This window comes from Pithys albifrons, chromosome Z (genome assembly GCF_047495875.1).
Source record: "Pithys albifrons albifrons isolate INPA30051 chromosome Z, PitAlb_v1, whole genome shotgun sequence".
In the NCBI taxonomy this organism is placed as follows: Eukaryota; Metazoa; Chordata; class Aves; order Passeriformes; family Thamnophilidae; genus Pithys; species Pithys albifrons.
The window spans coordinates 21,334,337-21,348,219 of record NC_092497.1 but is presented as its reverse complement, the minus strand read 5'-3'; the positions used below and the strand labels follow the sequence as shown (position 1 = coordinate 21,348,219).

General features: G+C 44.0%; 1 protein-coding gene across 2 annotated transcripts in view; it reads right to left on the bottom strand.

The window, feature by feature from the left end:
* Nucleotides 1–13,578, bottom strand: part of ZSWIM6 (zinc finger SWIM-type containing 6) — a 113,103-nt gene extending 99,525 nt beyond the window's left edge. For both annotated transcript variants that reach the window (XM_071581137.1, XM_071581138.1), the window contains exon 1: nt 13,052–13,578. In XM_071581137.1, the coding sequence (XP_071437238.1) occupies nt 13,052–13,556 (505 nt within the window). In that variant the 5' untranslated portion in view covers nt 13,557–13,578. The remainder of the gene's footprint in view (nt 1–13,051) is intronic.
* Nucleotides 13,579–13,883: the final 305 nt, after the last annotated feature.

The following is a 13,883-nucleotide window of genomic DNA, read 5'->3' as shown; positions in this document are numbered from 1 at the left end:
AATGCAAACCAATTATTTTGATAGGACTGTTTTGTAGTCCATCCTTGGAGGAGTTCACAGAGTGATATGAGGTAGCAAATATGCTAGAACAAGCTTTTGGAGAACTCCCATACTCACAGACACACTGTGTTTCTGCATCAGCAGCTTTCTTTGGGCAGCAGGTTTGCTCAACCAGGAATGCCCCCCTTCCCAGAAAAAGGGAGAGGAAAGAGTGATAACTCTTGTTAAAGTGTAGTTGGAAATACAGTTATAACTTCTCTCAGAATGTAAGGCCTTCCTCATTTATGACCTTCCTCAGGCAACCTAAGCTTGCCAGCCTTATTAAAAAAACCAGCATTCCTGTATTCGAGCTTCAAACTCGTATTTACAAAGACCACAGACTACTGATTTTGGCCTTGTTCAGCACACCACCATCAGGAGACAACCCAGGCTTTGTAGGCTGGTCCAAGAACCTCTGAACAGCTGACACGAACTGCCCAAGGCAGTGGAGGTCCTGCTTCACTGCACCAGCATGCCCATGTCAGGGCTGGCAAGCTGCAACCACCACAGCGGGCACTGCTGTCAGACACCTACAGCTCATACTGCCCACAAATCTCACAACAACCCCTGCTTGCTCATACATCCCATCCTGCCACAGCCAAACTGACCAAAGGTCCAGCAGTGCTTCTGCCTATAGAAGAGGAGCTGCTCAGTGCAGAGAGCAGAGTGTGAGGGCAGTGAGCTCTGCAGGGGATGAGCCTCTAAAAGGTCCTACAGCCTGCACTGAATATGCTACTGGTAATTTATATTACCTGTACTCAGCTACTGATGGAAGACTACTTTGCAGGCTACTTCCACCCAGAATCTCACCTCCAGCCCACCCTACAAACAGAGCCTTCACATTCTGCTTCTGGCACTTCAAGCATCATCAGCTGCAATACAAGTGGATGTGCTCTGATTTTGGCATATTCACTTATGCCACACCTCCCCATTCCCAGGCTCATGACACTTATTTCCTCACCAAGGCTGAATGACATGCTATACTTCCCAGGCTACTGAACCAAAACACAACTACAGATAATTCCATGCCTACCAAACAAGTTACATGCATGCCAGACTAATACACAGACTTCTTGCGCTCTTACTTTGCTGATTCTCCCATCTCATTCACCCATTAACTTTTGCCTGAGGTGCTGTGTGATATCACACCATCACCTTGTTCCACATCACCATCTCGGCTGCCACTGAGTACACCAAGGCCCTTTCCTGGAATGCGGACCTGCCATTGGGCCTTCGCTGGTTCTGCCACTGGGCCTTCGCTGGTTCCAGCACAGTGCATCTCACTGGTGTGGCTTCATCATGGTCCTCAGCGGAGATGTTCTATGGATTCACATTACTGTAACTTTCAGCACTTCTATAAAATGTTTGTTTCCCTCCCAGAAGTTTAGACCTGTAATGGTTTGACCCATGGCTTCTCAGTAACCATTGTATCTAAGGAAGTTACAAGTATTCCACACGTGTCTTCCACGTAGCAGTGGGGGAGTGGTTTGGTCTCTTCCCTTCCTTGGCCGGGGAGCTCGTGGGAGGTGTTGGAGTCTGATCCCTCCAGTTGTTGGTGGTTCTCCTGTCGTGGGTGAGATTGTTTCATGCTTGTTCTCCTTCCCTGAGGTTTTTAATTGTGTTTGTCTGTTTCATTTGTTTGTTTTTTTTTTTTAGTTTGGGTTTGTTTCTTCCCTATTTTCTGGTTAATCAGTCCCCTTTTTCCCTTTCCCTTTCCCCTGGGGGTGGGATCCTATGTACTGTGTATACAGTGTGGTTGTTGGGCAGTTAAATGCCTCCCTGACATCCGATCCCGTCAGATCTCAGAAGGTTAAGCAGGGTCAGCCCCGGATTAGTACTTGGATGGGAGACCTCCTGGGAAATGCTGGGTGCTGTAGGTTCTAGTCCTGAGGACTTCACTGGCACCGTCCAAGCTCACTCAGCCATGGCAGATGAACCTCAGGACTGAAACGGTGGGGCCAGTTCTGCGCACGCTGAGCCTCACCTAAAATCCACTGCGCAGGTTGGAAGGGCACACCCACGTGGGGACAGCCCTGCCCAAATCTTCGTTCGCGAAGTTTGGCCATACAGTGTGGTTGTGAATATTAGAAAATATAATTTATTCTTTTTATTCAGTTCAGTTTCTTTTGAGTTCGTTTCTTTTCAGTTTTTTTTCTTTCATTTGCTTGGACAAGTTCTGGGAGGGGGAAGGGGGGCCAGTTCAGGGTTGGTAACAGCTGGGCCAAACCTGCGACAAGACCTTTAGTGGTTTTCCTTTTATTTACTAAAATCACAGCTTAGTGTCTTATTGCTCTGTCATCTTCCTCTTCTTCCTCCTTTCACAGTAGAATTTTCTCAACACTTTTACCTCTACTTCTCAACTTCCTGTTGTTATTCAAGGAGGGAGGGGAAGATGGACCTTGCAACAGGCAGGATTCACTGAAGCACATGCCCACGGATTCATCACATCACTTTCCATTCATCCTTTCTAACATGTCACTAGCTCTCACTTCACACTTTGAGTATCAGGAAGTATCAGCTTTGATCTTACCAAGATCTTGCTCTTTTAAGCTTACTCTACATGCTGGGAGAATTCCATTTTCTGATCACATCACATCTTCCTTGTCCCACTGAGCCTATGTAAGTCCCTCCTTTTAAACACAACAAAACTTCAAATCTCTTGGCTACTGAGATTACAATGCTCACATCTGTCCTATGTTTCCAATCTTTACCGCTTATACCCTAACAGTGTCAGGTTTCTCATCCACATAACCTCTTAACCACGCGAAAATCTTCTCCAGTCCTTCTGATGACTATCAACTCTACCAGTTCTCTTCCTCTTTCCCCTTCCTACTTCCTGCTTTTGTTCTGAAGAAGTGCTAATAAAGCTGTGCATCATTTGTCATCAGATTCTTGTCTTTCTTCACCACACTCCCCATCCTTATTTCCAGGTCAGGAAATACACAGTCCTGGGAAAAAAAAATATCTGTTGTTCACAAGTGTGAGTACCACAAACATTCACTACTGGGGGGGCAGAGGCAGGAGGGAAGATAAGAAAACATATATTTTTGCAATTATATACAAGGCTTTAAAACTAAGCCACTTACGGCCTGTTCAGGGGAATTAAACTACAATTTGACTATGGTTCATAGTAAATGAAATTCAGTTATAGTCTATGGTTTTATCAATGCATATTTAATGCTCTGAATAAATCTCTTTCAAACAGCTGTACAAAATGAAGTTAATGATTTTGTTTTATCACTGTAATGGTCAAGCCTCCACCATTACTCAACAGAAATAGCTTCTGCTTCTAATAAAGTAAAATCTGACAAACACTCTTCAAATACACAGAAAGTTAGCACTGTCTGAAAGCTCAGAGCATATCAGACACATCTTATTTATAAAATTTATCTTAGAGAGAACATCCACTTCATAATTTAAAACATATTTCCCAATTTCAAAAGCAACAGAACAGCTAAATTATAGTTTGCTAACCTGTCCTTCTTTTTGAAAGCTGGGTTTCATTTTACAGGAATCTACCAGATTCTCTGCCCTTGCTAACTCCCATTGGAAGCAGACCACACAGAGGGAAGGGTCATTCAGACTGTATCCTCCCTAAGTGCACCTCCTCAGGTATCTACTGAGGTCTCTGACTACCTTATCTCAGGCATCACCACTTCCCCACTTTTCTTCCTAACCTCTAAACTATAAAGCATTTTACTCAGAATTTTACTACCTTTCTTCTCCTTAAGCACATATTATTTGGAAAGGAAAACTCTTGTTTATTCTTAAACACTTCTTCACCCTGTCACCAAACAGGCATTTACATTTATCATCTACACAATTACCTAGAAATCAAGGCTGTGAACTATTGCCTTGATGGAAGACAACATAAAGACTGATCACTGAAAACTGTTGGTAAAACTAAGCAGTATGCTACTTTTAAAATTTGTATGTAGGACTGATCGAGTTATTCACAGCTTCCTTATCCCATTAGACTGTCATGGCATCTGTTACATCACATCCCATCCCTCTTCACCGCCTACCATTCCTGCATTAGCACAGTGAGCTGAAGTCACCTCTATTCATTTGTGTATTCATATTTGACCAGGATAGCTGCACGATGGTGCTCTCACATATCACAGCTTGCAATAACAAGAAGTTAAAAAACAGCTGTGTGTTTTATATCACTCACATCCCCCTGCTCTAGAGGAAGTGAAACTGAAGTTTCAGGCTTCTGTGCAATATAGCTAAACTAAATCCAGAAACAGAATATGATGGACTTGGTATTTTATTCCCAAGACACTAACTGTAGTCAGTTTGCAAGGTTTCAGTTTACAATCTAAATCAATGGAAGAACTGAGACTCATTTCGCATGTACAACAGCAGCAGCACAGCCAGTTGTCTCAGCCGTCATTGGGCATAACACAGAACTTCAGGTTAAAAGAATTCCAGACTTTCTTTAGCTAATATATTAAACAATTCATGTAGACTATCAATTTTTCTCATTCTTGAACTTTTAAAATCAGCCATGTTTAATGTGGTCACTGAGTCCAGCTTTGTAAATATGCAAACGAGTGTTTAACTAAGACTACCTTCCATCCTCTCAAAGCACTGCATTGCATGCCACAAAGGAGAAGCAAAGTCTGATGCAACTGTTGTGGAAGCAACCAATAGTTTAGCCTAAGATTCCCCACTCAACTGATTTGCTCACATTTTCCAGAAGATCCCAGGAAGATTATCTATAGGTGCATTTGGTAATGAATTCTTAACACAGATTTTATCTGCCATCCTTTCACAGCCACAGCTGCACGTAAATGGAATAAAAGACCAACCATCGAGCATATGAAACCCCAAGGGCCACACCACCTGTTTTTTTATACCATTCAGAAACATACTATCAATACTATCATTAATCACTGAATATAGATCAGTGCTCCATGCACTTCAGCCCAATCAAAATATGAGAGTTGAATGTAGAAATTAAACTAATAATAATAAAGTTCTCCAGCTGCTCTTGACAAGGGTAAGGACACCAGCATAGCAGAAGAGTCAAACTTTAAGCATAAAACTTTAAGCAACAAATCTCAGATCCAGTGCTAAAGCCTTTAAACCAACACCTTGCTTATCATACAAGCTTAAAAACACTTACATCATTAGAATACATGTAAACCTAATCCTCCACTCTTATAGGTTGTACATTTGTCTCACACTTTATAAAACTTGATCCAATTTAAAGTGCCTCAGTGGTCGAACATTTTTATTTCACTGTTGACTATAAATTAAACATTGTAGTCAGCTGCACAACTCCTGCACAGTTCCTGCACTGTCACTACACTACTGCCAGCTGTCAGTAACGAGTCAGCATTTAAACTTGGCACACATTCAACAAAATGTCTTCCATTTCTTAGAAGCCATACAGATATGCAGCAAGCTGATTTTCCTAGCCTTTAAAACAATCACTTGAATGCAATTAACTTTTTTACAAAAGGTAAAAAACCACAATAAATGTATGTATTAACACATACTTCTGTAAAATTTCTTCAAAAATATTTTTTTTCAAAAAAAATCATAATATATTAAATGTCTGACACCAATTAACAATGAAACATGACTTATGAAAACAGGCAGATTGTTAAATAAAGCAGAAAAAAAGGCAGATCACCTGAATTTTTAGCATTTTAATTCAGTAAATGAGCTTCTTATTTATCTGTTCAGCAAGCTCTACTAGTGTGAACTTAAAACTTACTGACAGTTTTTACTGCGTCATTCCAATTAACATCAGACCTCCTCAGTCATTGCCTTTCCAAAGCAAAATTTCCAGGTACTTCAACACTGTCAAATGCACTCATTTGCAAAGAGGAGTAGAGGGTTAGAGTAAAAATTATTAATAATAAATAAATCATAATTAAAACCCCACAAATAAAAAAGCAAACTCTTCTTTATAAAGCATGTGAGGGAGTACATTACAATTATTTTAAAATACACTTTAAACACGTCTCATGTCTCCCTGCTTTGACAATGTGTTTTCACTTTTCAGAAGGGTTTAATAAAGTGTTGGTAAAAACTCCACATTAGGAGATTCTTCAGTCTATACTGAATTGTGTCACACCAGAAAAAGTCTTTTGTATCCCCACTCAACTTGTACAGCAGGCCTTTTATCAGTTATGACTTAACCACAAAGGAATTCTCTACACTGTAGTTACCATTAGAAGGCTACATTCCTCCAGTCTGTTTGCACATTTGCAGAATTAAGTCAGAAAACAGCTATTTTAGGATTGTGACTTAAATCTCAAGTTCTCCAGGCTTTCTGGCCTTCCATAGCAGGGCCAAGGCAACACAGTCTGGATGCACATTGCTACTTCACCAGAGCAATGTGCCACAAGGGTATCACATAAATCACGGTAATCGTCCTGTAGCTGTAAGGGGAATGCAAAGCAGCGCAGCACCAGCTGACACCCATCCGTGTCACAGGAGGTTACCGAGCCGTGCCAGGGGCTGCACGCACACCCAGCTGAGAGAAGCCTTTCACACAGGTAGTCTCAGATAGTAAAATGAGAGGAAGAACTGAAAGTTCAAGGAGAAAAATCTCCCAGAACAACAAGTGCAGTTGTTGGACAGTACTCAAGTATTCACGTGCTGTCAGGCTGACTGCATTTCAGGCAATCAGAATTCACATTAAATCTGTACCCTTGCTGCACATGAAAGCTTTTTAAGATTTCAGATTAGTTCATGTCACAGACAGCATATTCATAAATTAGGATAGCTTTTGTCAGTTAAAACAGCACAGTACTTTTTACCTTGTCCTTTTTTAGTCTTTTTTTTTTAAAGATGCAGTAAATTCTCCTACCTAATCTCCAAAGAAAACCATCTAAAGAGAAAGCAAGCCAAGGAATGTCAGCTGCTTTACTATACTAAAGTGACTCTCTACTTGTATTTTGTTACATTACTACGAAATGTCACACTTTATCTTGACCTAACTAGATTACCTGACAGCAGGTGACATTTAAATTGAACACATGCAGACACATCATGGACCATGCCATCTCATGTACTTCGCCCTTCACCAGTAAGAACTGCTGTATATAACAGTATACTGTCCCACTTGGAGTAGCTTGTACTTTTTAAATTAGAACTTTACCAGAGTCTTAAGTAATGGTTCCATTTTCACAGGTTCACTTCAAAAAGCAAGTGATACAGGAAAAAGCAGCAACTACTGATTTTTAAGGAAACCAGTTTGTCCAATGCTGACTTTTAAATATCTCCAGACTACTCCCACACAAAGATTTTGCTTTTTTAATTAATTGTTCATCTCAGAAAGTTAAGAGTACAGGGAAAATGAGAGCACATGCAGGCATCAGTTCCTGGCATAACTAGCTCAAATTCAAGCATTGCTACACAGCAAAACATCTGACCACATGTAAAGACGGAATCACCTTCTAAAACAGAAGGCCAACACTGAAAATTAGAATTGTTTTCTTGGAAGTGAGGAAAGCAGTGAAACTGAGGGAAAAATGGAAGATGAGAAACATGAAAACGGATCTAAAACAAACAATGAAAAATTTTATTACATCAACAAAATATAAAATTTCTGGACGAAAGAAGAAGCCTAGTTTTAAAAATTGTGATGGGAAGTGATTTGCAATTAATGTTTTCCTTAAAAATAAATGAATTCTAGAGCAGTATTGATGCTATCCTATCACATTCATCCCATAATGCACAATTAGCATAAGGTTTTATTTTCAGATCTGGAAATCATTCTAAAATGCTTATGGTCTCTTCAAATCCATATCAGATATTTTTAGAAAGACTGAATAAAAGGCAGGAGCTGATTTACAAAGTTTTTCTACCTTCTGTGAGTTGGTCTTGAAAGACAGCTTTTCTACTTCTTTACCCCTACGTTATTTTTTTTAGGGTTTCCAAAGAAATTACTCAAGGACAAGGACCATACATCAGAGCACATACACTGAAAATAGCTTGCATACTCCCCAATTAATGCATTGCATTACAAATCTAACCAGGAAACTGGAATGCATTCAATGTTTCCCTTTTAGGAAAAAGGTATTTAAAAAAAAGCTTACTTATTTCTGTTCTGGAACTCGAAAATATTGGTAGATATTTCTTAAAGCAAACTCAAACTAGGAAGACATTTTCACAAGACTCTAATAGTCTTGGAAATAAGTCAAAAAAGCCCAGCAAAAAGTCAGACATCATTTGTTTATGCCTGTACCGCAATATTGCATTAACAAATGCTGAATTACTTGTTTTACTCCTACATCCTTAACCAAACCCCAGCTTAGGGTGACTGTGGAAGAAACCATGGTTGCTCTTTCAGCATGGCAGAAGATAAAATTCTCCTCTTCAAATAGGCAGAGTTTAACACAACCTTTTCCCCCTAAGTGTCACTATACATACCACAATAATTTGGTATCACAGGTCAAAAAAAGTTAACACAAAACATAGTGCTTCCATTCCCATAATTATAGCCTTAGTTTTGTCACGCAAGTCCGTATTACTTTCATTAAATAAATGTTTTTTACTAAACCAATCTGTTTCACAGGTCTCATCAACAATTACATATATATTGCCTGCATTAGTGAACATCATTTTGTCTGTTAAAACACACATTTCAGTTCACAGCACAAAACAGTATTTGTGCCAGCTTTGCTAATGAAATACTCAGTACGGGTATGGCTTTATAAACAGAAAGGTGTTTCATGTTCTACCACTGCCACCCAAACAACTGAGCTCTGATAGAAGAGAAATTGCCTTTGTCTTACTTGCTTCACAATTTCGCAGAGGTTTTGTGGGGTTTTTTGGAAAAGATGGATAGGAAGAATCAAAACTTAACTGGAATCATGGAAAGGATCTGAAATTTGCTGACTAACAACACACATTCCACCAGAATTGCATGTAGCAGTTACCAATATGCTCACCTAAAGCCTTCTCCTCATGGTGAAAAAATTACTTCCTCTGATTTTGAAAGCAATCACCAACTTTCAGCTCATATTTTAAAATATTTTTAAAAGAAGGAAAATGCGGGAAATAATCTGCTGTAATAACAGATGATAAAAGCACCTCTGAGTCAGAAGATAAATACTTGTCATTAAAAGGGAATCAGGAAAAAAAAAGCTCAAGTCTTTAACTTCATTTAAGAACCAACAGACCTTCAACCACTATTTTACAATGGAGAAATTTTACTTTCCTTTCCTCTATGACATATTTTGGTTACATCACTCAGTTACATATCACTGAGGGGCTTTCAAAAAATGGTCCTGCAGCTCCACAGTGATGGCTGTCCTTTGGCTGAATCCCCTTCCACAGACAAGGCAGTTTTCTAGCTCATAATGTTAACATTATATTCCAGAGCTGTGGTAAGTGCCAGTCAATGAATTCTTTTTATTACTTTCCTTCCCCAGGAGTCTCTTCCCTCCACCTCACTCCCTTGCCATTCATACCTAAGAGGCATGACTACCACGATAACAAAGCTCCATGCTACCATGGAAAGGTTGTAACTCCTTTAAGGAAGGCCTGTATGAGCAAGCAGGACCTATGCAACAAAACCAAACTTACCTCAAATTACACAGAGGTGGGGATTCTGTAGGAGTACTTGTATGACATATCCAAAACCCAACCACTTCAAGTGCTCCTAATGCAGACGTAGTTACAGCAGTGAGGCTGAGCTGTACAGCACCACAGCCAAGGCAGTCTGTCTGTCCCCAGCAAGTCATCACAGCAGAGGCACAAGGGTTTTTTCTTCTCCTAGAATAGCTGCATTAAAGGGCTCTTGCCGGGTCAGCTGTGCCACTGAGGGATCACACCTCTTCCTAACCTTGACAGCCATAGCTGTGATGACAATACAGTACTGTGTACCAATTCTGGACTAACCTCAGAAACCAAATACACACTTCACCATCTAAAACTGTCTGCTTGCTCCTGGCATCTTCACGAATTTGGCCAAACAAAACAGTCAATTTCTAATTTCCCTTACAGATTGTTCTATTTACTTACAAAGTGCTTTCTTGCTTGGACTAATTTTTACTAAAAATACTTGCTTTCAAATAAATTTAAAACATGCATGGTAGAAAAGCTGTTTCATGCAGTTAGGAAGGTTTGCTTTATGAGCCTGCATTCTCTCTTTTTTTTTTACATAGAAGTAAAAAAAAAAATCCTTCATGTCCAATTGAAGTGTATCAAAAAGCTATAAATACTTCAATAAATTAGATGCAAATAGAATTTTGAGAAAAATTCTTTGGAAAAAAATCTTTCAAAATTAAGAGGGCTAATTATTACACTAGGCCAGTACCATACACCTTCAAAACTGGCTAGCAGACAACTTTGCTGCCTGATTACCAAGAACACTGTTTCTGTGTATCATCAATACATCATCTTCACCTTATTTCAGATTTTCATTACAATACACATCAGATTAGGCTGGTAGGCATGAAGAAGGATCACATCAAGATTTTTAGCAAAGCTTAGACACAAGGCTTTTGAAATCCTCCTGCTTGAAATGAGTTGCCATGATAAAATTGTCCAAATGCTTATTCAGGGCTACACTGAAAAATTTAAAATGTAAAATTCAGAAGCAAACAGTTCCATTTAAATACTGCTGAACTGAAATCTATGCATCCCTCAGAAATCAAATCCTGCATTCCTTGTTTATAGTAATACTTTAGGTTACAAGTAATGCTCTTAGAATTGACATGTAATAAAACATACTTTGTACAATAACTGCTCTTTTCTATAGTACAACAGTAAACACTCACAGAGTCTCCATTACTCATACTGCAAAGAACATAAGTTCACATTTATATGGTCACTAAACATGCACTTAATGTAAACTCAAGTTTTCCTCGATGCTACATATTCAGCTGTAGTAAAGGGAACTAGTTCCATTCTCTGCCCAGTGTAACTCACTCTATTTGAATTGCCTTTAACAGCTGTACCTTTCTGCTTCACAAGGAATACCCTGTCAGCAACACCCAGCATTAATGACACAGCTACCAAATTACACAAGAACTTTCCTACAGCAAGACCCTGCCTACCCAAGTCCTCCACAACTCCCTTGCCAAAGGCCTCTGTTAAAACAACTGACATCTTTCATATCACCAGTTTCCACTACTATTTTTATGAAGACTTTCAAAGGACGCTCACATAAGGTTGGGGAAGGTGGGGGAGAAATACAACAAAGCAAATGTATTTGCAGCAGTAGGTATAGCATGTGTTTGGAATGCTTTTAAGGGCTCCAGTAAAAGCAGTCAATACTTCAGTTGTATTTATGCATATTTTCTTTCTTCATATTGACTCTTGCCAACGTTAATCAATCCCCCCCCTCTCTGAAAGACACACAAAGTTAGTTTTTTTCTTTCGCAACTACTCACTGAGGCCTATACTCCACTCCTGAAAGCAAGCAAAGCAAAGCCCATGCTGGGTGTCTGTCTCCTAGAGAAGATTGCATCTTTTATTTATCGCCCCTTGGCTTTATTTTCACAGTGAATTCCTGGTTTAAATGCAATCAGCCAAGAAACCCTCCCTATGTGCACTCCTGTCATTCCTCATCGCTTGCAAACAGAATCAAGTGCAAGCAAAAGGGAAAAAAACATTCAGCACTGCCAACCAATCCAAAAAAAGCCCAACTTCTGGTTTTGCCAGTCCTGAGTAACCGCAGATGCACTTCAGACCTTTGGAAAGAGAAAGCCAAAAGATGAAACTTGTAAGAAAGTTAATTAGATTAAAAAAAAAAAGTCCCCCTAGGCAGAAGGGAAGGGCACTGAGCCTAGAAGCAGGGACACGTCTCCCCTTCGGGAAAAAAACTGATGGCATGTTTGCAAGGTGTCCGCCAAGTCAAACCCGCAGTGGGCAGGACCGAGGTTTTGGGGAGGGTGAAGGGGGGCATCCCGGCGCCCCACACAAACACACACCGAGCAGCCGCCGCCAACAAAAGGCGAGCAGCAGTCTCTTTTGTCTGTCTTTCCCTTTTCAGAAAAGGAGGAGGGGAAGCGACGGAAAACTGGGAAGGAAAAAAAAAAAAAGACGCAAATAAACATGAAAATGAGAACAAAGTGGCCTGGTCGCACAAAGAGCATCAGCCACCGGCAGATCGGGCTGTCTGCTGGGGGCGGCTCCCCTTCCATTTCCTGAATGGAAGGGCAGCAGCCCTCGGCAAACAGTGCCCCAGAAGTGGGGTGTACCCACCTCTGCAGCTCTGGCAGGGAGGAGTTAACCAGGGGCGCCCGCAGCGGGTGAAGAGCAGCGGCAGGCGGCTGGGCTGGGGGGAGGAAAAAGAGGGGGGCATTGTTCCATGAGGAGGAAGAGGTGCGCTTCCCCCCTCTTGTCACGAAGCGGCTCATCCCAAGGCAACCCTCCCAGCCATACCACCCCCGGCGGCGCGGATCGCGCCCCCTCCCTCCGGCTCGCTGCCGATGCCCTAGAACTGCCTTTGTTCGCGGATCCCTCGCCGCCGGGGTCTCACAACGCTTTTATGTCTTTATTTTGGACGGCGGCGCAACCCGCCCCCCCTCCTTCCCCCGCCGGCCGCCCTTCTGCTGATTCATTTCCACCGGCGGTCCCCCCCGGGATGGGTGAGCGGCATCACCTCGCTATTGTGGCTCGAGGTAAGGCGATGACCCGGATTACCGGGGGGTGGGCGCTGCGAGGGGGCAGAGCCAAACGGGATTACACGGGCTGGATTACCGTGAGCGAGCACGGCGAGGTGCGGGGCTGCTAGTTAAAGGGACAGGCGGGGGCCGTGTCCGTGTCACGGCGCCGGCAGGCACTGCGCGTCCCGGGCGCCACGGGGAGGACAGCGGCGGAGGAAGTTGCCCGGCCCGCGGTGCCCCGGAGAGCGCAGGGCTCGCCGGGCTAGGCCGCGGGCGGGGAGCTGCCGGCGCAGGCAGGGACAGAGGGAGGGAGGGCCGGCCGGCGAGTGACGAGCAGGGGGAGACCCAAGGTCCCGGGGCGGCCGGTGGTGCCCTCCCTGCCCGGGAGGCGGCGGCCGGGCCCCGGAGCGCGGACCCGGCGAGTGACTCACCGACTTGGAGGACGTTATCGACGCAACCGCCGTCGAGCAGAGCGATGCCCCTGCGGAAGGGCAGCCGGCTCTCGTCGGCGGCAGCGGCGGCGGCGTCCGCGGCTCCGCCGGGCGCGGCGGCGCCCCCGGGGCCGGCGACGGGATCCTCGGCGCCAGTGTTGAAGGAGGAGTACATGCAGATCTCCCTCTCGCTGCGGGGGAAGGACCAGTAGACGATTCTGCGCTGCACAGGCTCCGGGATCCGTTCGAACCGCTCCTCCACCCGCTGGAAGGGCCACTTCTCCGCCACCCTGCGAGCCGCGATGTCCAGCAGGGACTCGGGGCTCTGGGTCTTGCCGAGCGGCAGCAACCCTAGGGCGGCGGCGGCAGCGGAGGGTCCGGCGCAGAGCGCGCCGCCGCCAGGCCCGGCGCCACCCGCCCGCTGCCCCGGCCTGCAGCCCGAGCCATAGCCGGGTCTGCAGCAGAGGCGCTTGGCGGGGTGCGGGAGCTGACCGCGCTCCGCCATGATCGCGCCGCTTCTCAAGCGACAGCGGAAGTGGCTGTACCCTATAAATGGCTCCAGGAGGGCAGCGAGCGCCCGCGAGGCCCCGAGGGATACGCCCCCTCTGCCCTAATATGGTGAAGGGGCGGGGCCTGCGGCGCGCTCGCGGCGCTGTGGGCGTAGCCTTGTGCACCACTGCGTCACCAACGTAAATAGAGCGGACCGCGGGGCGCGCCCCCCCCCGCCCCCCCGGTGATGTCACGCGCACAAGCCCGGGCGCGCCCTCGCGCGCGTGGTGGGAAAGAGGGGCGTGTCCAGCGGCGCCCCCGCCACAGGGAATCATGGAATGCG